The 22,681-nt window shown below is 51.3% G+C and overlaps 1 protein-coding gene across 1 annotated transcript in view; it reads left to right on the top strand.

Moving 5' to 3' along the window:
- The window catches only part of STK11 (serine/threonine kinase 11), a 34,606-nt gene that overhangs the window by 5,141 nt on the left and 6,784 nt on the right, over positions 1-22,681 (top strand). Inside the window, exons 2-8 of the mRNA XM_084302841.1 lie at positions 1,396-1,479; positions 5,052-5,141; positions 6,352-6,484; positions 6,966-7,102; positions 7,607-7,734; positions 14,163-14,220; positions 20,767-20,960. Coding sequence (XP_084158967.1) covers positions 1,396-1,479; positions 5,052-5,141; positions 6,352-6,484; positions 6,966-7,102; positions 7,607-7,734; positions 14,163-14,220; positions 20,767-20,960 — 824 coding nt within the window. The remainder of the gene's footprint in view (positions 1-1,395; positions 1,480-5,051; positions 5,142-6,351; positions 6,485-6,965; positions 7,103-7,606; positions 7,735-14,162; positions 14,221-20,766; positions 20,961-22,681) is intronic.

Here is a 22,681-nt window from a genome sequence, read left to right as displayed (position 1 = left end):
TGAAGCTCCCCGGTGTTGGGAGCTTTCTCTTCGCAGCAGAGTAACCCTCACGGGGTGTCCCTGCTCGCTGCTGGCCTGCCCCAAGGCCTCGGCCGCCCCCCTCGTTATTCACAAAGTTCTCAGAGCCACGCTGGTGCTGGCTGAGGTTTCCATGCTAATTTAATCCACTTCAGCCTTTTGGTCATTCCTATAATTAGAGCAGTTGCATCACTTTGCAAATCTGCCTGCCATTTCAACTCACCACCCCGCGGAGCTCTGCCTCGCCACCCCACCTTTCCGTGCAGGTGCCCCAATTTTTAAAACCCCGTGTGATACAGGAGGAGCGCCGGGGCCGACCTTTGGCAGCGAGACAATACCACGCTGCTCAGGAGTTCCTAAAAGATCTTTTTTAAAAAAAAAAAAAAAACAAACTGCTCATGTTCCTGCACTTTATGAGCTCTCTGAAGGAGCAGCTGCTGCTTTGACCGGACACGAGGCGTCCCCACGCCGCTGTGCTGGAGCCGAGGGGCGAGGGTGTGCCGTGGGCTCGGGCAGAGGCTGCCCCTTCTGAAGCTGTGCTCCGAGTCCCTTCTAATTCTGCTTCCAAGAGCCCCAGCTGCTGGGACGCAGCCAGGCTTCTCCAAGCTGCTCCCCAGGTGGCAGGAGGGAAGCGCGAAAGGAGCCTGCGAGCAGCTCAGCGCCAGCCCGCGGCCGAGCGGCAGCGAAGCGTCTGCGCCTCCCAGCCCCGCGGAGCAGAACCACCCCGACCTGACCGGCCTGATCCTCCTGTTCCTCCTCTTCGCAGCCGGCCGGCAGGATTTTGCAGGCTGAGTTTAATGTAAAAAGATACTGAAATGTGGTGGTTTGGGGCCGAGTGCAAGATCTCGAGAGACAAAGATCGAGGCGGCTGATAGGAGAGCCACCCGAGGGCCCGTTCCGTGGCAAAGTTCCCTTTGCGTCTGCTCAGCCTCGCAGTACACGCTGAGCACAAAAAAAGGATTCAATTTAAATCTTTGAGCAGTTCGGTCGAGTTAGAGCTTGGAAGAAGGCGCTGTTCCTGTCTTTGTTCCCAAGTTCACGGCGTGGTGCTGCTGAGCACAGCGGGCTCCTGCTGCTGGGTGTATCCCAGCTGGGATCCCTGTCCGGGGAAAGCCAAGGGGCTGTGTAGTGTTAACTGGAAGGGTTCTTGGTTTATTCCTGGGCAGTGCCCAGTGAGTATCTTCGTGGGCTAACCATGGGCTAATGAATTCAAGAACGCACAAGACCTGTCAGGCAGCGTGTGCAGGTAACCTTAGGAGAAGCAGCCGGGGCTAATGCAGTTTGAGGTGTAAAAATCCATTAGAAAATGTTCGCTGCGTTCCATAGTAAGGAAATAGCCTTCTAAATTTAATGTTCTTCCCCTTTCTTTTCCTGCAGGGAAATTCAGCTCCTGCGACGATTACGGCACAAAAACGTTATCCAGTTGGTAGATGTATTATACAACGAAGAGAAGCAGAAAATATATCCTTTTCAACACAGTGCTGGAAGGTTTGAATTCTTGTCGTTTTCTGCTGCAGTGCTGAATCATTTTAGTTCTGCTTTTAAGGCCCTGCTGAATGTTTCTTAAGCTTAAAATTACTTCCCCTAGTATTAAACGTATTGCATGGCTGGAATACTTTCCACTAAGTGTGCTTTCTTAAGTTTCCCAGCTTCTCAGTTGGGAAATAAAAATATTGTCCCCAGATTATGTGTGTGGGGCTGGAGCAGGGGGGAACCACCACTGAAATCCTGTGCTTCGTTGTGTGACCTTCAGCAGCTCAGAGATGAAAATAAAGCCGCGGATCTGTTCTGCTGAGCCTCCTGTCCTGGCTGGCGCTGTATGGCAGTGCTTCCTTTCCCTGAAGATGGCTCTGTTTTGATTGAGGCTATGTGAAATCAATTCCTGTAACGTTTTTTCCTTTAGGTTCTTGGCAATGGTTTAGGCATTCTTATTCTTTCCCTCAAAAGAAAGGGGAGGGGAGGGAAATCACTTGTTCTCTGGCACACGGCTGCCTGCAGCTCGCTCCCTTCGTGCGGAGGGGCTGCGCGCTCCAGCAGCGTGCCTCCTCCACGGGCAGTTGGAGCACTCTGCTGCCAGGCAGCCCCACCAAGATAGATGAGCTCCAGAGCCTCCTGCTGTGTTCTTCGTGCGAAGGTCTCTCGTGGTACTGCTGGGAGAGACGGGAAGCTTGTGGTAGCTATGAGAGAGAGGAAGCACACTGCTCCTATGCACGGTGCAGAGACAGAACGCCAGCTCTGGAAGCTAAGCTGGGCCTTGAGATCTGGGTGCATTGCTCAGGCTGCAACGTGTGACTGCAGCACGCGGTCCTGCAAGTATTCTGAGCCCCCCTCTGCTGTACGCTGTGCCTCGACGTGCGGGTGGGCAGCTGGGCGCTTCTGGGGAGCACCCTTTGGCTTGGGCCAGCTCCTGAGCTCCCTGAGCTGATCTGTTGTAGCGCCTTATAAATAGCCACTTTTATTTTTGGCAGTGTTTTCTAAATACTGCCTTCCAATTACAGTACTTCAGAAAACGGGTAACTTAATTGTGTGCTTTAATTAGATCAAATGCTCTGCCACCAAATCATTGATATGAAAAGCATGACAACTTTCACTTGTGTTTTGTGGCCTTAACAGACTGAAGGGACTGTAATTCAATTACTGCCTGTAGAAAGATAGCATTTAATTAATAGGAAGCTGGGATGCTGAAGGAGAGGCGTGTTGAAAAAGAGCCCGAGAGAGACCTCGTGTGTTGGTAACAGGTGATGACAACCCGAAGTGGTCATTCAGAAATGGGTTTTGGCCTCTCTGAGCCCGTGGGGATGTTTCTTGCTTTACTAACAGATGTGTTTGAAAAGGAACTAGTTGGTTTTTCATAGTTTTTATAGGCTGACTTCTGTTTTTTATCTGCTTCTGCACCTCTATTCTGGCAGTAACTGGAGGAATTGGGGCTGGGAGAGGGAATTTGTCCGTGATTGTGCTTTAACCTCTCTCCAGCTTCTTGTTGGCACTGGCAGTGCCTGTGCAGCATGTTTTCGGATGCGGCAGTACAAGCACTTGTGCAGCTGCGTGGCAAATGGGTTTGGGAGCAGATCCAGCTGAACGGTAACTTTCCCTTTCATTAGGCTGTTCTCTGCAGGTCAGTTCCCTTCCTCGTTTTGCTGTGTAGTCGTGCAAACGCTTGGATTGGTGCCTTGCAGGAAGCTGTGCAAGGCAACATCCCTCCCCTGTACCTCACTCAACTTCTAATTGTCGCTTCCTTCCCTGTTACTCATTAAAAATAAGTCTTAATGTCCAGGATGAACATTACAGGCCCAGTTTCAAATGCTTCAGAAGGGAGGGTTGTGTTTTCACCTGAGTTTTCTGTTGCTGATAAACGTGGCTGAAGCCTGCAGTCCTGTACTTATTCGGCAGACAGTGTTTTAACAAGTCGAGTCAAAGCCTTCAATGATCTTTTTGTTAATAGGAAAGCTGCGATGACTGGATTAAAAATATCAACTACCTTTAGTATTTAATGGGCTGCTCTGCTGACCTGCTGTGGCTGGGAATGTGGAGCTGGTGATGAATGGAGAGCTAATCCAGGCAGAAAATAAACCCAGTTCAATAAGCAGCATCCCAGCTGGCACCCTCCCTCGACAGCTTCTGTTACCAGTGTGTGCAGCGTGCGTGGGAGCAGAACCCTATTGATTAGCAGGGATGAGAGCTTCAGTCGTCTCGGGGCACCGGTAACAGATCTGCTCCAGCCTGGAAGTTCGTGCTGTAATCTGGCTGACCGGCCAGAGGTGGATTGGTCACAAAAGAAGGGGTGAAAAACCAGCCTGGCAGTTAACGAGACCAAAATCAGGTCGTTCTTTGTAGATGAGAACGAGAGCTGGCTTTGGCTTCCCAACAGCTACCCTACGAAATCTCCAATTAGTGTTGTTTTCGTGAATTTGGGAGCGCTGCTCTCACGTCACTGCCATACGAGTAGCCCGTAGCTTTCTTCCATGGTAAGGAATGATAGGAATGAAACCTGGGCTCCTCCTGCTGCTCTTGTGTCTGCTGATTTGCAGGTGGCATCGTGCCCGTCACAAAGTCTCGCAGTACTTCAGCATCCCTCTGAAGAGCAGCTCGTATGGGGGGCGTAGTGCTAAATCAGTGAGTCTGGGCAGTGCTTTGAGCTCTGGGATGGAATCTTCTATACAAGGGCACCAGCCTTTAGCCCAGATCCCACTTAAAATGCAGGCCATCTCTTCAGCCTCTCTTGCCTCAAGAGTTAAGGCAGTATCTTGGGAGATAAGCAACTTATTTTAGGCTTAGGTTAAGAAGGCAGCTGCCAGGAATAATTAGTGACCAACCAAGTGCTTTGTGTTGCTGGAGAAGGGGCTGCCCCACAGCCCTGCTTCGCTCTGCTCTTCACCTCGGAGGTGCACTCCCTTGACAAAGCCAGCAGATGTCTCAGGGTCTGTTCCTGAGCCCCTCTGAGCACTGCCTGTAAAAGCCCTGGGAGAGGAGGGGAGCAGAGGCAGTTCCTGCTCCAGGCGGTTGTGTCGTTTCCTTTGTTTGGCCCCAACATTAAAACTTGAGGAGATGAAAAAAGGAATGTGCTGGAAGGGAATAAATACTATGAAGTGCCACCAGCTCTTGGCACTTGATTGTAATTTTTTTTTTTTTTTGTCCATATGGTTTCAAAAAAAGCTTCCCAGCTGTCCAGGGATCCTTTTCCTACTACACGGCTGTGGGGACGGGGTAAGCAGGAGCTATTAGGTAGTGCCTACAGGAAAGGAAGAACAGCCTCTGGAGGAGGGCACGAGAGCTTGCTTCTGCCAGGTGTGGAACAGCCAGGGGCTGGGGAGAATGTGCTGCAGCCTGCAGCTCTTCTGGGGAGGGGGGGGTAACTTTTTTTTTTCAGCCACTTCAGAGAATTGCCTGACTTCTGTCATGTTCATAAGGCACAGCTCGGGCCCTGCTTCTGAAGTGTGTGTGCACCAGGTACCAGCAGCTCCCCAGCTGCAGTCCTCGCGCAGCCTTTGCCTGGGAAGTATTTAACCTTGAAGCTTCCTTAACTCTGCCTTCACGTATATGGTGATGGAGTACTGTGTGTGTGGGATGCAGGAGATGCTGGACAGTGTCCCAGAAAAGAGGTTTCCAGTTTTTCAGGCTCATGGGTAAGTGCAGTTTTGTTCCTTAGCCTGCATCAGCCTCTCCTTGCTGCTATCTCTTGAACGTGTTCAACTCTCCATTAGACTGCTGCCTGCACTTTAAAGTCAAACTAACTTTGTTTAATAACTACATCTTTTACATCCATGGGGATAAAAACCAAAAAAAAGAATAATGAAATGCTGCCAGGGAGAACCCTTTGGTTCTGGGAAGAAAAAGCATCTTGCTATTGAATCTTCTGTTGCTTTTGTTTTGTTTTGCTGCAAGAGATGCACAGCAGCCTTCCCTGGCCTCTGCTGTAGCTGTCCTTCAGCTAAGGTGGGTGCGGTGGGGGATTCTGTGAGGATTTGGCCTATCTAAATGGGGCAAGCTGAACAGTTCAGCGTCAGGAAAAAAGGTTAAAGGTCTTTGGGTTAAGAATTGGCAACATCCAGCATGATCTCTGAGCTTGTTTAGTTAGGCTAATCTGAAGCCCGTTTTAGCATGCAAGTAAAGGAACCTTAAAGTTCTGGAAATGGGTATAGGAAGGAGATTATATAAATATCTATATCTACATAAAATCAGTGCAGACCAGCAAGTTTGTAGTCACTATTTTCAGGTTCTTAAATGGTGTCTGAGATCATAGAGGGTCTAAGTGAGCGATCGATGCGTTCAGATGGGTATTGTTTCCTGGATATTATGAGATAAAAAGTGAATGAACAATTGTCGATGCACAATGCTTCTTACATTACAGTAATGCCATGCTAACAGTCTCTGACCATCTGTTACCTTTGCCCAGCCAGTAACAGAAACATAAACCTTCTGCCGACTGAAGGAAACCTCTTTTTCCCCATCCTGTAGCAGAGACAGCTAAGCCACTGAAAGAGCATCTTTTGCTAGCTTAATTTAGCCTAGGCCAGGTCAGGTGTCAGAATTAACTGGCCCGTTTGTGCCTCGTGGTGCCCACACTTTGAAAATGCACGGACTTGTGAGGAGGGCCTCAGCAGAGCCTGAGCTGGTTAACGCACTGGTGCGGAGCTCTGGCAGGTGACTTCTGCCTGCCTGTAAAAGTTCTTTTTTAACACACAACACCTCACTCTCAAGTTCCTCAGCGTCAAGTGTTCGTGTACCTACCTTTATCCAATAACATTAGTCTTTGCTTTAAGCATTATTGGTAATTCACAGTCTTAGTCTCTGGAAGTGCTTGACTTTTTTTTTTTTCTTTAACAATTTCCGCAGGTACTTTTGTCAGCTTATAGATGGCTTAGAATACTTGCACAGCCAAGGGATTGTCCACAAGGATATAAAACCGGGAAACCTCCTGCTAACAACCAATGGGACACTGAAAATATCTGATTTAGGCGTAGCAGAGGTATGTGAGAACCGCAGTGAAGTCAGGAGTGTGGGAAGCACAACATTCTAGATTCAGGTCACCTTTGTGGTATCCATTGATTTATTGTGTGTTTAGGCTTCTGTTCTGTTACACTTGCAGAGTGCTCTAGAGTGACTCTGCTGAATCTTTATTGTAACTCTCACAACGTTGTTATCTCGCTGCGGGTAACAGCACAAAACCTCCATCCCGGAGGCTCATAGGTAAAGACATCAATTTTAGACAACCCTGAAGTCTGGTGACAAGCTACATCCCCTTACACTTAGCTGTATACCAAGAGTGCCTCAGCTACGTAGGAATAGCTCAGGAAGCATCACCAGTGGCATGCAATTGTTATAGTAGCACGTTCTCGTGATGTGTAAGTAGATGTTCAGTAGCAGAGTGTTCCCTGTGTGTGAAATGTTCTACCAGTTACGGTTCGTGTGCCTTGGAATCTGAAACTAATGGCTCTCTTCTGCTGCAGGCATTGCATCCGTTTGCAGAGGATGACACGTGCAGAACGAGCCAAGGGTCGCCAGCATTCCAGCCACCAGAAATCGCCAATGGCCTTGATACCTTTTCAGGCTTTAAAGTAGACATCTGGTCCGCAGGGGTCACGCTGTAAGTGCCTGTGCAGCATCCAGGAGTCGCAGTAAATTGCAAGCCTCCAAACAGCTCGGTCTTGTGCAACCTGCTGTCGTCACTGCTCTTCTGCATGGTGTTGGGGAGTGGGTGTATGCGGTGTGGCCCTTCCTTTGGGGAGCAGACACCCATCCAAAGTGCTTGCAGTTCTGAATAAAGCAATCTCCACTCTGAGTAAGTCTCTGCCAGCCACTTCTCGGCATCTGAGATACGCAGCGACTATAATAATAGAAACCACAAAGCGCTGGTATCTCTAGTATTTATTTTTAAAAGTTTCTTCCGTCCCAGCCTGTCAGGGAGATGTCTTAGTGGTTTTGACTCATGTGAATGAAGAGGCTGCGATAAAGGAAGACAAAGTTAGAAGAAGCATTCCAAATATTCATCCTTTAGTTTACTCTTGTCTGCTCTTGATTTACCTAGCCACGTAAGAATTAAGTTCCTGTTCTGTGTGCTTCTTCTCACACAGCTTCTCCTTCTTTACAGATACAACATTACAACGGGTCTATACCCCTTCGAAGGGGACAATATATATAAGTTATTTGAAAACATCGGGAAAGGCGACTTCACAATTCCAGAGGATTGTGGTCCTCCACTCTCAGACTTATTGAGAGGTGAGTCTCTCAGCTGACTCTAAGAGGAATGGGTAAAACGTGGAGTGCTCAGCTTGTATAGACCAGGGGAGAGCTTCATTCCAAGTATCCTGTGACAGCATGGGATCCTATTAGGAAGGAGGTAGGATTATTTATCTTAGGGTAAGACTCTGGAAGGTCTCGAACACTGGCACTTTCCTGAGATATGCAAAACCCTCGATGGGTTGCAGTTGTTGCAGACACTACTCCATAAACAGTTGGTTCTTGCATTATTTTTCTCCTGCTCTCAGCAGCTTTTAAACCTGAAGACGAAGCCCACAAGGTTAAATTTAAAATGGCAAGTGAGAACACTCGATTAAATTCCTTGCCCAAGCTTTCTGTAACAAGAAATACTGAGTACTCAGGTTCTGCTGTCCTTCCTCATCAGCCTCTACCCTCAGTGTGCTTTAGTCCCAGTTGTCTCATCCCTTCCCCTAAATTTCCAGCAGTGAGGGTGGTGGAGCAGAGTGCCCCTTTTCATTACAGACATTGTGGCAGAAACGGGAACAGCACCTTTTGGGTGGAAGAAAGGGGTGGGTTTTTGTGCTTTTGTTCTAGTCACTTGTTGAAATAGTTTCAGGTTCAGTGTTGAGCAGTCTCTCAGCTTCTTTTAAAAGCTGAATGCTTCAAGCAGCAGTTGTGCTGTGTTTAGCAGCCAGCTTGGTGCCTGGTTGGCAGCACTTGGGCGCGCTTCTAGCACATGGGAGATCCCGATCGGAGCTCCTGCTGCCTCTCTAAAGCAGTCAGGTGCAGGGATGCTCCCAGCCCTCAGCGTGGGCTTGCTCCCTTCCCTTTGTCCTCAGCTGCTTGAGACCTGCCTTCAGACATGAAATGAGGCCGCCTCGTTTCAAGTTTATTTTTCTGGTTCTCGTGCTAGGCGAGCAGTTCGGGGTAAGCGTGGGCGAAGGGCTATGGGGCACCGTGAGGAAACTGAGTCAGCTCTGCTTCCTCCTGTCCGTCAGCAGTGTCATCGGGTCTGCTCGGAACGCGGCTGTTTGCTGCTCCACGGGGGCTGTGTGCTGCGCTGCGTCCTCTGCAGGGGGACGGCGCTCTCGTGCTTTGTGGCTAGCCAAAAGGTTCAGAGTTTCGAGGCATTTATGACTGCGCTTTCCCCTACAAGTAGCACCTGCTGTGGGGCTGTGAGGGGCTGCAGCCCGGACCCGCAGAGCCCTGTACTGCGGCGCTGTGTGCCGGGCTGTGGCAGCAGGTGGTGCTGTCTGTCCGTCTGCCTGCTGCCGGCGGGCTGCGGGGGCTCCTCTCCAGCCCCCCACCTCCCAGGGGTTGGCAGACCCCCTGCAAGCCTCGTCCTTTGAGGCCGTCTTAGCTTCTCCTGCCCCGCAGCGTTATGAAATGTCTCCTTTCCAGGTGTTCCAAGGAGCAGTACCCAGCCCCAGCAGCTTTCAGAGCATTACGTAAGGCACAGCTACAAGCTGCAGCTGCTGCCGCGGCTGCTCTGCTCAGCCTAACGAGGCTGCTGCCGGCTGCCCGGCACTTCTGACTGATGGTTTGTGCCCTGTGCCCCAGGGAACAATGTCCTGATCTACGTGTGGTGCTTGACTTGTGAATGCTGGCTCAAAACGCAGCGTTTTTCTGTTTTTTTTTCAGCTTGGGAATTGCCCCTGTAGTCCAGCAGCCCGTCGAGGCTGGCAGCCAGTCTGCTACAGCAGCCTGCAGAAATCGTTGGGGGTTTGCCATCGGCCTCTCTGCTGCACTTAGCTTTGCCCCCCAGGGAGAATGAGCGTGGCAGTTGTTCTTTCTTTTCTTGTCCTGAGGATATTGATAGCTCCAAACCTTATGCTTCATTAGCAGATCAACTCCCTCCTGTTCCTTCTCCATCCCCTGGGTGAGACCTGGAGTCAGAATCTCTTTTCCTTCTGCCTCACTTCAAACAAGGCGCCTCACAGCTGATGCCCTTTGTCCAAAACTGTTCATCTCTGCCAACTTGTTGTAGTTGCTTCCTTCATCCTAGCCATGTCCTCACCCCTTTTGTCTTTGGACCCTGTAGAGATGCCCAGTGCCCTCCACTCTGCGGGGTGCTGAGCAGCCCCACAGCCTGGCCGGCAGCAAGGCGTGGGCTGAGGCCTTGTGGTGGCGATCCTACGTAGCTATGGTGACAAAACCAGGGTGCTTTATTTGGTTCATGCTTTTCCTCCAGAACATCTGCATTTCCTGGTAGGTGCCTGCTGCTGCTGCAGCAGGTTGAAACTGATTCAAAGCCTACGGATCAGATGCTGTCAATGGCTGGCTGATGCTGTTCTACGAGCTGCACAGACACCCACAGCTCAGCTCTGTCTTGCTGGAGCCTTTAACCTTTGCAGTGCTTCTGAAAGGCTCAAAGCACTCTGCAGTGCTGCAAGCGTTTGCTGCCTTCTTATTGTGAGGCAGAGTTCAGCGTGCTGCAAAGTGCTTGTTTCCTCTGTGGCTATAAGCTGCGTTAACCAGAGTGCCAGGCTGGCTGGGAAACAAACTAGAACTTGCTTCAGAAGCAGTCCACCAAAGAACAGAAACCTCAAAGTGGTGTTTTTACTTTTTTTCCCCTCGGGCTTATTTTTATTTGTGTGTTCTACTTTCTAGTAAAAGCAGAATGTAGAGGGCCAAAAAGCTTCTGTTTCACTTGGCTTGTGAAGAGACTTGCATGGCAGTGTGCTTCAGCTGGTTACTTGGGATGCTGCCCTTCTTTTTGCCTCCCTGATCAGGAATGAAGCTTTATTTATACATCTCACCGATGGGAAGGGCTGGTACGGCTCTGCCTTCTGTGTGCACAGTCAGAAGAGATGTGTCGAAGTGGAAGTGCTCAGCACTAAGGTTCTGACAACATCTGCATGTGACTTACCAACTCCATGCAGCTTGCTTCTGAGCAGGAAAAATGAGCAGGGTCAGCTCTGCCTCTTGCAATCCGCTTTTACCAAAGGGAAGTTCTGAGGCTGCAGCCTCTGCGTTAGGCACCTGGGGTCGTTTCCAGGCTGTGGCTGGGGACAAGTGGCTTGGTTTGGGTTGGTTTCTCAGCGTTTTTTCTGGTTTCTGTGTAGTTGCCGTGACCTCACCTCACAGGGATAAGAGGATGTGTACCCTGCTGACTGGGATGATTTAATCCTGTAGTAGCAGGGAGTCCCCAGGGCCAGCAGTCAGGCAGGCTGGTGGCTATAACTCAGCCAGCGGCAAGGCTTCTGCATGTGCATCATCAAAGCTCCCAGGTCTGCCTGCAGAGGGAGTTTCTGGTCAGAGCACTTGGTTGTGTTTGTGGAGGATGGAGGAGAGGGAAAAATCCCCGTCTCATTTTACAAATTGGATGTTTTCTGCTTTATATTGATGGCTTAAAATGTTGCTCTGAAATAAAACCCAGGTTGAATTCAAAGTATAGCTGTTAGATTTCTTCCTGCCTCTCAAAAAACATACCTCAGATCGTGCTGTCTGCTTAAAAAATATATTCTACCATGTGAGCCAATGCTGTGCTCGTTCAGGATTATTAAAACGTGTGGGCTGGAGTCTGTGACGAGGAGCTCAAGACAGGTTTGTGGTCTCCAGTGTTCGCATTACCGCTTGATGTAATTTGAAAGGGTTTTGAGGCTGCCGGGATGCTGTAATGGGCATCATCTCCCATGTATGGGCACAGCGACTCCTCCCGAAATACCAGGGGAGCAGAGGTTTGCGAGTCAGGCATCCTCCTGAAGAATCTCCCCGTTGCAGCGTCTCTTTGCTCGCAGATAAACTGCATGGAAATCTTTACCGTAAATGGTAGAGATGTGTGGCTGCTGTGGGCAGACGCTCTGAGATGACTTGCCTGGTGAATAGTACATGATGTTTTGTCTTCGAGTCTCTTCAGTGCAGGACTTCAGCCACAGGCCTGCCATGAGTGAGTCACGCCGAACACACGAATGTACATTTTCAGGGATTGGATGTTCTGTTTTCGTTTGAACGCTGCCTGAAATGCAGCCCTTTTCCTTTAAGGAAATATTTTTTTGCTCGATTACCTTCTTCATGCCTTTTTAATTGCTTGTTTGAGAACAATACAGCTCTGCACCATAGCTAGTGGTAACCAGTGCTGCCAGGCCCCTCTTAATAATTCACCTTAGAGCCTTATCCTCTGCTTGCACCGGTTTCATCTGGTAAATGCCTTAAATTTCTGTTAGTCCTGTCATTCTTTAAACAGCCTTTGGAGGGATGCATATTTATTTTTTCTTTAGCCAAAGCAAGCTGCTGTGATGAGGGTGCTCCAGCTGGAAATGGTCCTGGGTGACCTGCTCTAGTGGACCCTGCTCTGAGTAAGGGGTTGCACAGGATCACCCCCAGAGGATCGTGCCAGCCTCAGCTGTCCTGGGACTGAGAAGGCTGCAGGGACTCCTACAGACAGGCTGGAATAGAGAAGAACTTGGAACTTGCCCAGTGAAAGCACTCTGCTGCTGTACTACAGGTGTTGCAGCACTTTGCGGGCCAGCAGCATTCAGGATCAATCCTTTCTCTGCTGAAGATGGCTCAAATGCATCTCCCCTGTCTCTCACCCTTACCGTAAGGCCAGCTCAAAATACTCTCCTGGTGGTGGTTCTCGCTAGCAGCCGAGCTGTTCAGCTCTTGGCACTGCCACTAGCATTAATCACCTCCTGCCACTTAATCCCAGTTCTGGTCTGGAGCTGCAGCCTGGGCTGCTGCTTGTTTGCAGGGCTTTCTTCTGTTCAGGGGGAGAAAATACCCAGAATGAGGAGCTGCTCCTGAGCAGGGAGCTCCCATCAGCTCAGCCACGAGGTGGTTTTATGGTCTCAGCAAGGCAAGTGACACGTTCCTGGTGTGCTCAGTCCAAAGCTTTGAATGCTGAAGGCTCCAGTGCCTGGAGTTCAGGTGGCCACATGCTTGCGATGCACCCGGCCTTCTCTAACCTGGGGAAGTCTTCCCAGGGCTTGTTTTTGTTTTTGAACCTACTTCATACTGCTGAGCAGTAGCGATGCCACCTGCTTAAGGCTAGTAGTGCCGTCAGCAGCACTGATAAATCTTCTCAAATTGCCATGGGAAACGGTGCTGGTTTCTGAGGGCAAGGTGACTTCAGTGCTTTTGCACCATCTTTTCCTGCCCATCCTCTATAGGCTACAATCGATCTAAATAAACCCTTATCTGCTGAAAAATCTCCTTCTTTTTAAAGATAAGAAATTATTCTCAAAAGCTTATTTCCGAAGCGTGTGCTTGTTGGGTGACCGAGCCTTGCACAAGTGCCCATGGGGACACACACAGTGGCTTTCTGTCTTTTTTACGGTAGAATCGTTACTGGTAGTAACACGACACAAACAGAGCTGACAGGGAAGATCTTCTGAGTCAGCCTTGATCGCGTGCGCTGTTGGCTGCTTTCTTCTAATATCATTGTTCAAGAGTACTGCAGAAAACCATCTGCAAGGTCCTCGCAACTTCTTTGAGTGCCCCTTGCCCCGCCGTTCGCTCTGCCAGCTCTGCTCTGCTTCCTGGCCTTTCTTCTGGTTGCTGGAGATGGGCTGCTCCTGTTACTACCTCTTCCCCAAACCTTCCTCTTCGTGCTGCCTCGCAGGGCTCACTGATGGGTTCATCCAACACACGCAGAACCGCTTGTAATGTGTGGCAGCAGGAGTTCAACGTCCACCAGATGAATGTGGTCTTGGGAGCTTCATTGGAGGGATCTTGGGTGCTTGGATGAGCCTTGTTGGGTCCCACTGGCTCGTCTCTGACAAATACAGCAAAACTTCCTTTATTTCCTTCCGTTGAGTTGTGCTTTTTAAAGATAGTGGAGCAGAGTGGGCATCTCATGAGTCTGCTTAAGTAATCCACCCCCTTCTTTTGTAGGGCGAATACAGATGAGCTATTTTTTTTTCCACCCTCCACTCTCTTCACCCTAATCCCAGTTATTTCAGCAGCTGATGCCAGGAATCAAACTTCTGGCTAGGACAAAAAGACGGCTGATAGGATGGACAGTAGGATTGCTTGTTACTTCTCGCAGCTGTACTTCCAGAACAGGATTTCACTTCACTGTGGAGTTTCTGGGGTGCCAAGCAGCTTTGCATATGCCGTGCCTCTTCCCCAGAAAGTTCAGTAGTGTTACCCCTGAAATGCAAACCCTGCTGCTCTTTGCCTAGAGACGTGCTTGGGCGTACGATCTGGGGCTGTACGAGTCTGCCCCACAGTGTGAGGGAGGGAAAGGTCATGTCTGCACCACAGGTGGGGAAAATGAGGAACAGATGGAGCAGGCAGCCAGCGGTGGAGTCGGGCCTTTGTGCTGCCCTCCCTGTGACCAGTGGAGCAAGGTAGAGGCTCCTGGAGCTGCCAGGAGGGCCGGACACATCGCCTGCTGTTGGGGCAGGGTGGTGGGAGGGAAGGGCAGAGCTTTACGCCTCCTGTCTTCAACTTGGCTGAGAGCATCTGTGATCACACCTGGACTTTTTTTTCCTTCTTTTCAGGGATGCTTGAATACGACCCAGCCAAGAGATTTTCAATACAGCAGATAAGGCAGCACAAGTGAGTGTTCAGCTTCTTCCTATTAGTCATTCTCTTTCTGCTTCTTATGCTAATGTACCTGTGCTATTGCTCTCAACTCATTTTTCCTTTTGACAGCAGACACATGGAAGTCACTAGATATCCTTCCTCCAGCTCTGCTGGTGCTCTGGCAACCTCTCCTTGGCTTTTTTTTTCCCTCCTATTAGAGCATCCGGTTAAAGCATTTGAATTGCTAACCGGCGAATAATGAATATGTTGAAAATATGTTTCTAGTGCGACTGGTTCTTGATAATTGAGGGTTCTGGATAATTTGTTTCAGAGGCCAGCTAGTACTAATGGAGCGGAGGAGCAGGGGCTCCTTACAGCTGGGTTATTGAACGAGGGCTGTTGAGGAGCGTGTGTTAGTTCTGGGCTTCTGGACAGTCTGGTGACAGAAATATCCCTTGGTCTTAGCTCCAGATGGAAGCAGTATGTGGAAAACTGTTCCAGGACAATGTTGTTTTGTTTTTTTTTATTTTTCTCTTTAATGTCATACTCCTCCTTCCCCCATATCCTCCCCCTTTATCCTTGCCATTGTCTGAGCGGGGGGGGGAGGCCCCGTTATCTCTGAGGAGGTTTTTTTTTTTTTTTTTTTTAAAGGATCTGTTTGAACATGCTGCCTCTAAGCAGAGATTTCCTGGGCGGATAAAAGTACAAGAACAAAAAGCATCATAAGGATGCTTCAGCGCGGAGGCTGCATTAGCTTATCTGCTATTTGACTAGGAAGTGCTTCTGAGGACATGCAGAGCTGCCTGCTGGACCGCAGCTGCTCGGCAGAGGTCCTGCCTCCAAGCCTGCCCAGAAAGCTTTTGGGAACCTTGTAAAAACAAGGCTCTGATCCTAGAAGGCAGCGGGCCTGCTTTGTGCTGCCCGCAGTCAGCACGAGCGCTATTTTCCTCCTGTTTCTCTGAAAAAAGCAGCAGCGGTAGCTGTGTGCTGTCAGATGGTGATCCCTGGGAGATGTTATGGCACGGGAGGCATCTGCAGGAGCCCCAGAACAAAACCAGCCAGGCTCGAACTGCGCTGGTGTGGTGCCGAGGAGCAGCTGCGGCTACCCCTGACTAAGATCAAAGGGGCTGGGGGCAGGTCTGATGTAGCTGCCTGGTCAATTAATTAAGCAGGCAGGCTCTTTTAATAGCAGCCAAGCGCCGTGCATTGGTTGTTTCAGCGGCTGTGGGAGGTGATAGGAGCAGGCGTTTGCTTTTTGAGGGTGCCCTTCCCCGTGCATATGCTTCCCAGTAAGAGTGGGCTGTGAAGGGGGCTGCTGGGGGCTGGCCTCTCAAATGCTGCGTAGCATTTGGGACCCCGAATGGAGCTGATCCTCGAAACAAGAGCTCCTGCTGTTGCTGACTTCCTTCTCCCATCTCCCACTGAGGACTGGAGGCTTCAAGATGCACAGTGAAGCACTGTGATACAGCGAAGCACTGTGTGCTGTCGTACTGGTATGAAGTGGTTCTGTTCATTGCAGCTGGTGGCAGGGTGATCAGCCTGCCACACGGCCAACCCTGCTTTGTCAGAGAGCACTGGAGAAGCGTGGTAAGAATTAACTCCGTGGAGCAGGTTAGTAGGTATCGAGGAAATCACTGAAAGCACTTCAAATCACTGACAGCAGTTTCTTTCCTATCAACGCCGTGGGTCCAAAGCGTGCTGTGAGCTGCCCCTAGGTGCAGCTCAGCGCTGTGGTTCTCGTGTGCCGCTGTCTGCCGGCTGTTTGAGCTGCTTCTCCAGCTCTGTACTTGGTTTTACACCTCTCCCTTGTGGCAGGGAGCTTTTGCGTCAGCTTTGCCCAGCTGGAAGCAGGGAGGTTTCTCCAGAGGCTCTGCCTGTAGTGGGAGAGCAGGAGAAACTGGAGCGTGCCTCTGGCACGGAGGGCAGCTGCTTCCCCGCGCTGCAGAGGCACAGCCGCCCTCTAATTGGGCCCGGCTGCTGCTGGGGAGGCTTTAATCTCCGAGCACGGAGAGGGGCTGAGGAGAGGCTCTACCTGCAAACACAGGAGCGTTTCCAAGGCTTAGTCTCTTATTAGTTTTCTGTGAGCTTAGCCAGTGCTTCTTAACAGGCTTTGCTCCCCTATTAGTAATTGCCTCCTTCCTCCTGCTGTGGCATCCTAATAATTACATCAAGCACAGCAGAGCTTGCAGCCTTGGGCTTTGGACGTGTCTGTCCCTCTGCTTTTTGTGGAAGAGCATCGTGCTAAAGAACGCAGCGCTTGGTTCTCCTCGCTTTTCTCTAAATAGATGAGAAGCGTGGCCCTTGTGCTTGGCCTGCCCCTGGTTTATGTCAGTGAACAAAGCGAGCGGAGGGCCAGCAGGTAGCCTGTCAGGGGTCGTCAGAGGGTTTTTCCAAAGCATTTTAGTGGGAAGAGACTTGATTTCTAGAGTCCTTAGCTTTCTGGTCGGGGAGGGGGAGTTATGGTCATTGGTGACCCGGGGTTCCTCTGCGCTCCTACAAGGACAGCGTGCGTTGGGGTGCAGGAACTAGGCTAGAGGCAAAGCAACCTACCTGGGCTGCCCTGCTGAGGTGGGAGCTGGCTCAAGGCAGGGTTACCTGGTGCCTTCCCGTGCTGCTTGAAGTCTCCTTTTGTGTTTGAGCTGATGTCACCGATAGCTTGCAGTCCTGCCACTCCTCCCCTTGTTCCTGTAGCTACTCCAGATGCCTTTCCCTTGTAGTGACAGCCCGACCTGAAGCACTCTGCAGGAAGAACCTGCTTCGTTCTCTATCTTCATGCTTTTCTCATCTCCTCACTTCTGTAGTGAACTCTTGCATCAAATTCCCACCTCAGCACTGTTTTAATTGAGCTGGACCATGCTAACTTAGCCCGGTCTATGACGAGGTTTGCAAAGCCTTTGGAAGCAACGTGTGCAGTGCAGAGCCAGGAGTGGTAAATGGAAATGCATTAAACCTCCCTCAGCCTGACATCTGAGTTTATGAACTGCCAGAAGCTGCCCCCGAATAACAATGGAAGAGCCTTGACGCCCGCTCTTCCCAGAAGGATCTGGGTAGGATGATGCTCAATGAAAGCTGACACTTTGAGCTCACCTCCGTGAGTATTTTGTGCTCCCGGGCGGGGGTGCAGGGCGGTGAAGAAATGCTGCCAAGAGCCGGGGAGTGAGCAGCCTGCTCCCTACAGATTATTCACCGTCTCCTCTCTACCTTGTGCTTTTGCTGAAGGGCTTAATGCTCGTACACTGCATTTCCTAACTAATTCACTGACCCTGCTGCAGCACTTAAAGTGATGAAGTGGATGCAGAATTCTACCTCTGTCCCTAGTTTCCAAGGCAACCATCTTGCCTTCCTTCTCCAGAAGTGTCACACTTAATTTGTTCAGTCATAGATACGTTTGCAAGAGCTTACAGCAGGAAAGGGAAGGCGCTTCCACCTCTCATTAGCAGAGGTGCAAACGAACTCACGGGGCTGGAGCTGCCTCCTGACCCCCAGGCGGTGGTGGCACCGTCCTGGGCTCACCCAAGGTCCTCCCGTGGAGCTGCAGCGAGGCTGCTGGATGCTTTGTGCTCTTCAAACCCTTGGGAACCCACCTTTGGTGCCACTGGGGATTCCTTCGCAGGTGCTGAGCATCTCCTGGACTTCAATGTCTGGTTTTAGGGAGGGAGAGGGGTTTCCCTTACCCTGTGCTGCAGCGTGGGTACCGAGGGGCTTTTCCCATCCCTCATCTGCGGTGTCACGCCGTAACTGCCCTCCCTGTGGGGGGACACAAGCTCTTCTCCTTTCCCTTCCTGCTCAGGCATCTGGGTCTGTCTCACTTCCCTGTGGCAGGCGCATGGGAGGGAGTCTCTGGTTCCTCTGCCCACGTCTTGCAGATCAGTTTCGTAACGTGGCTGTCTGGTGTGGAAGCAACGCCGGTCTCCATCTGTGCACCCAGCACCTCGCCTGTTTGTAGGACTCTGAGCCGTGCCCTCTGGGTCTGGCATCAGCTGGGGAAAACGGCTCCTCTTACCTGGCACTGCTCCTCTTACCTGCTGCTGGCTCTTAACGGACCTGGCTTGAGAACCTGAACGCCTCCTGATGTCCCAGGAGCTGAGCAGTGGCTGCGGGGACCTCCTGCCCTGGGCCTTCTGCGTCTGCCTGCACAGGGCTGGCAGTGCCCGTGACCTCCACGGTGCCACGGGAGGTGACAAACGGCTCATAGCAGGTCCTCGCTGGCAGAATGGTGAGCTGCAGCTTGGCATCTGGTTTCAGAGAGAATTGTCCGTACCCCAAACAAGCAAACTGCAGTGCTGGTGGCCTAGAATGGGAAGGGAATTAGCTGCAAGTGTGGAAGCTGCAGCTGTGCTTACCCAGTCTTATTTTAACTGTGCTTCTACCAGAACTTGGACAGCGTTGAGTGGTGACTTCTGATGCAAAATTTGGGCTTGGGAGCTGCAAACCAGACAGGATCACTGTGCTTCGGTCAGCCCAGGTCCCTTTTTTCATTCAGCCCTTGACCCTTGCTGTTTAGCTCCCCGTAGATTAGAGCAACTCAGGCCACTGCTGCTTAACGGGAGGGATCACGATTCCTGTTTGTGCTTCATGGGCTCACTACACATCAGTGGAACTGCTTGGGAATAAAGGGGTTGCTCAGGCAGCAGCACGTGAATCCAGCCCGTGTTTTAGTGTCGGTGGGGAAGGCAGGGTGAGGGAGGGACCTCATCTCTGCGGCTGCTGCTTGGCTTAGGCAGTGGGCAGCAGCATCTCGAGCCAGATCAGGGCGTTTGGTGGAGCCAGTGGTCCTCAGCTGAACAGCAAATCTCCACTAATCACATTTAGCGCCGGTATAGAAAGCAGCATCCCTGCCCCTGCTGGAAAATTGCTTGCCAGGAAATACTCTGCTACTCCAGAAAGAATTGCTTCAGGCTCCTTCCAAGAGGTCTTTGATTTTCTCAGAACTTCAATGAATTTCACCGCTCACTCTATAGCCTCATTACCATGTCTGCATATGCAAGTATTTGAAATCACCTCCCAGAGGATGGGAGCGTGATGACTGGAGTACAGTGATTCAGGTTTCAGCTGTTAATAAAAACCTATTTTTACTCTCCTGGTAAGTAGGACAGAAGGAAAGAAAGGCAGAGCTGAAATACAGCAAAATAAAAACACGCTGCTAGAGACTTGTAGGCTTTCTCCCTTTAAAACCTTCCCTTCCCTGGCAGGCGTTCTGATCTCATTTGTCCTGCGTGTTCCTTTCTCCTCAGGTCCCTGGCATTTAGCTCGCTTCCCTCTAGCTCCAGTGCCCCTGGCAAAAAATAGCTGCTGATTGTGTTGGGTCTTCTGTTCCTGTGCGAGATGATCCTGCCAGGCTGGAGCAGCCTCGGCTGCGTTTGCTGTCTTGGCAGTCGCTGCCTTGATGAAAGCAGTCTCCCAAGTAAAGGAAATCAAATGATCGAATTAGGAGCGTGGTGTGCCATGCGCAGCTCCGAGGAAGCCAGCCGCAGGATTTGCTGAAGCTCTTGGCCCAAATCAAGTTAGGCTGGACCTGCTCGCTTCCTGCTAGGCCGGGAGCTGGGCTGACCTCTTGTTTCACTCCTGGAAGGCCACTGCAGGAACCAGAGGGCAGATCTGGCAGGTGCCTCCTGTCCCATCCTTCCTGCAGAGGACCCACGGGGCAAGGCGTAAGAAGCAGCCTCAGGTGCCTCCGTGTGGCAGCCTCCAGGGGCAGCAGAACAAAACCCCAGGACAGGAGGGGAGGGCGCCTGTGGGGGTGCTGGGACCCTGCTATGGGAGGACAAAAGCTGTGAAAGGCCTCCCACCTGGCTGCGGAGGTGCTGACGTGACGCAAGCCTGCTGGGCTCCTCGTTTAATTAGGGCTGATACCTTCAGTGGGCAGGCGGTAGCACTGTGCCTACTGGGTTTAATGGTAATGGGAGTCCCTTGAGACAGAGGGATGAAAAGATAAAGAGTGGAGCATCTTCGCTCTGATCTTGAGAACTGCCTGTTAAAGGGAGCTTGGGAGCAAACAGCACTCCTCAGAATTGCGTCCTGCAAACCCTTTTGCCTTGTCATGCTGGATTAGCCTCATCTTTAGCATAAAGAAGTTTCTCTGCTGTTGCTTTGGCGATACAGCTCGGACAGGAGCTCGGGCTGCTCCGCTAATGTGCCCTGACCTACGGGGAGGGAGCAGCAGCTTGCGTTTTGTGCCTTGCTGTGGCTGAGTTGGTGATGGAGAAAATGTTCTGTGCTCTGTCTGTGCCCTTCTGGGGATGTCGTGCACCCCGGGGTGCCTTGCAGTGGGCAGCAACGTGCCAACAGCAGGGCAGGCCTGCTGGGCTCCCTCCATGGCTGACCAGGGACCAGTGGATGGAGCAGCTACACGGCTGCTGCTGTCCTTGCACTTGCCTTTCTTGACACCTTCCACTTGATTATTACACAATTAAAAAAATGCAGTGGTGTAAAACCAGCTGGGAAGCTCTCTTTAAGCAGACTCCACGCACCTTTGAGTGTTGGGGTGGAACGGGGCCAACTCGTACTGTCGAGGATTTCTCTGTGCCTTCCGAAAAGTGAAGCTGTGCTGATGAAACTCTGCTCTTGGACTCTTTGCAGTTGGTTTCGTAAGAAACATGCTCAGGCAGAGACTCTGGTGCCCATACCTCCCAGCCCAGAAACAAAGGACAAGTGGAGAAGTATGACGGCGGTGCCTTATCTGGAAGATCTGCATGGCTACAACGAGGATGAAGATGATGACTTGTATGACATTGAAGATGATATCATCTACACTCAGGATTTCACAGTACCAGGTAGGAGGGAGCGATGCCGGGATGAGAAGGGCGGAAGCGACTGTCCTCCTGTCCATCTAGAGCCTTTTTATAGGAAGGGCCGTGAGGTCTGAGCGCGTCCTTCCAGCACTGGAGGAGAGTATTGATTATTAAGTGGTGAGAGTGACGCACAGCGAGCGAGCCGCGATGCTCCGGATGCCTTGGTCCTTTATTTGATCACCAGGATGCCCCTTCCTGTGTGCTTCCCATCTGCTGAGCTCCTTCCTCCTCCAGTAATAGCTTGCTCCTGCTGGACGCTGTTGCTCGAGCACACTTAATTCTTTTGGCCGGCTTTGCTAGCCTCACGGAGTTATTTTGGAGCACAGCCCCGGCGTGACTCAGTGTTCAGAGGAGATGGCACATCTGGGGGAGAAGGGTGCTGCAGGCCTTGTGCTGATGCTCCTTTCTGCTCCAGCCTTGGGAGCGTGGTTGCAGAGTTGCCCTTTTATTGGGGATTTCCCAATGTTTTAAGGTAAGCCAAGCAGCAAGCAGAGGGGTGTGTGAGCAGAGGGGTGTGTCTGGCTTCTCCTGTGTGGTTCTCACAAAGCGATGGTGATCGAGAGCTCGGCCTTGTCCCTCCTCTGCACCTGGTGAGACTGCAGACCAAGGCTGCTGGCCCCTGTGGCTGTGCTGCTTGTGCTGCGTGAGGCAGCAGTTCTGGTCTCCTGCCTCTGCTCTTGGTGCCGAAATCAACACCCTGCGAGTTCCCTGAGAAGTGCTCTCTGTGCCCTGGCCCACTTTAATTGCTGTTTTGGAGGGAAGGCTTCAAGGACGGGGTGTAGGGATGGGAACGGCTGCAGGTGGCTGGGACTGACCTGCCCTTGTGGTGAGGACAGCCCCAGTTCCTGCGCTTCAAGACTAACCAAACTGCTGCAGTTTTTTCCTTAACCATGGCTTGGTGGATTTCTGTGGATCTAAGTAAAAGCCAGGTCTGGTTTTGACCTGTGCAGAGGTCTCATTCCTGAAGACCTTGCTTTTCTCCTGGTTTCCTGGTTAGGTGGAAACTACTTTTTTTTTCTTTTCTTTGAATCACCAGCACAGAAGAGCAAAGCGTCAGGCCCTGAGTTGTAATAAGCCTCAAATTGCACCCAAAATTCCTTGGGGCAACAGCTTGAATCCAGATCTGCCTCCCAGGCAGAGCTTTCCAAGGGCAGAAGGGCTGAGGCTGCTTCAAGCCAGGCTCTCCAGGGCTGTGCCTCGGGGCGCTGTGCTCCAGGACATCCCCGTCCCATCCCCAGCAGGGTCCAGCGGATACGTAGGTGGGTCGGAGGTGGAGCCTGCCAAGATGAAGGGAGTCTCATCAAAGTGAAGGATCTGTTTCCAAGTGCTGATTCACTGGAGGCAGTCGGGTGATTTATAACCTCTTCTAATCGAGCTGATGTCCCAGTGCCAGCTGGGTGACCTGCAGAGCTCCGTCCTTTGCTCTCTTACATCCCACAGACTTGCTACCGGAGTCTGACCGGGGCCAGACCTTTCCTCTGAGCCTAGCGGAGGCTTTTTGGAATGAGGCATCCTTTGAAAAATGTGCTGGGCTCACTGAAGCATGTACTTGACTGCTAGGGCCTTGCTAGGCAGAGAAGCAGGGGGGAAGAGGACCTGCCAGACGCCTTCTGCATGGCCAGAGGTTGCCCATTTCCCTGTGCAAGGGCTCCTGCCAGCAACAGCCCACATGTAAGTGGTCTGGGTGTGGAAAAAGCATTCAG

Source organism: Netta rufina (genome assembly GCF_964035555.1).
Source record: "Netta rufina genome assembly, chromosome: 28".
In the NCBI taxonomy this organism is placed as follows: Eukaryota; Metazoa; Chordata; class Aves; order Anseriformes; family Anatidae; genus Netta; species Netta rufina.
The sequence above is the reverse complement of the archived record's forward strand: the minus strand, read 5'-3'. Positions and strand labels throughout refer to the sequence as shown.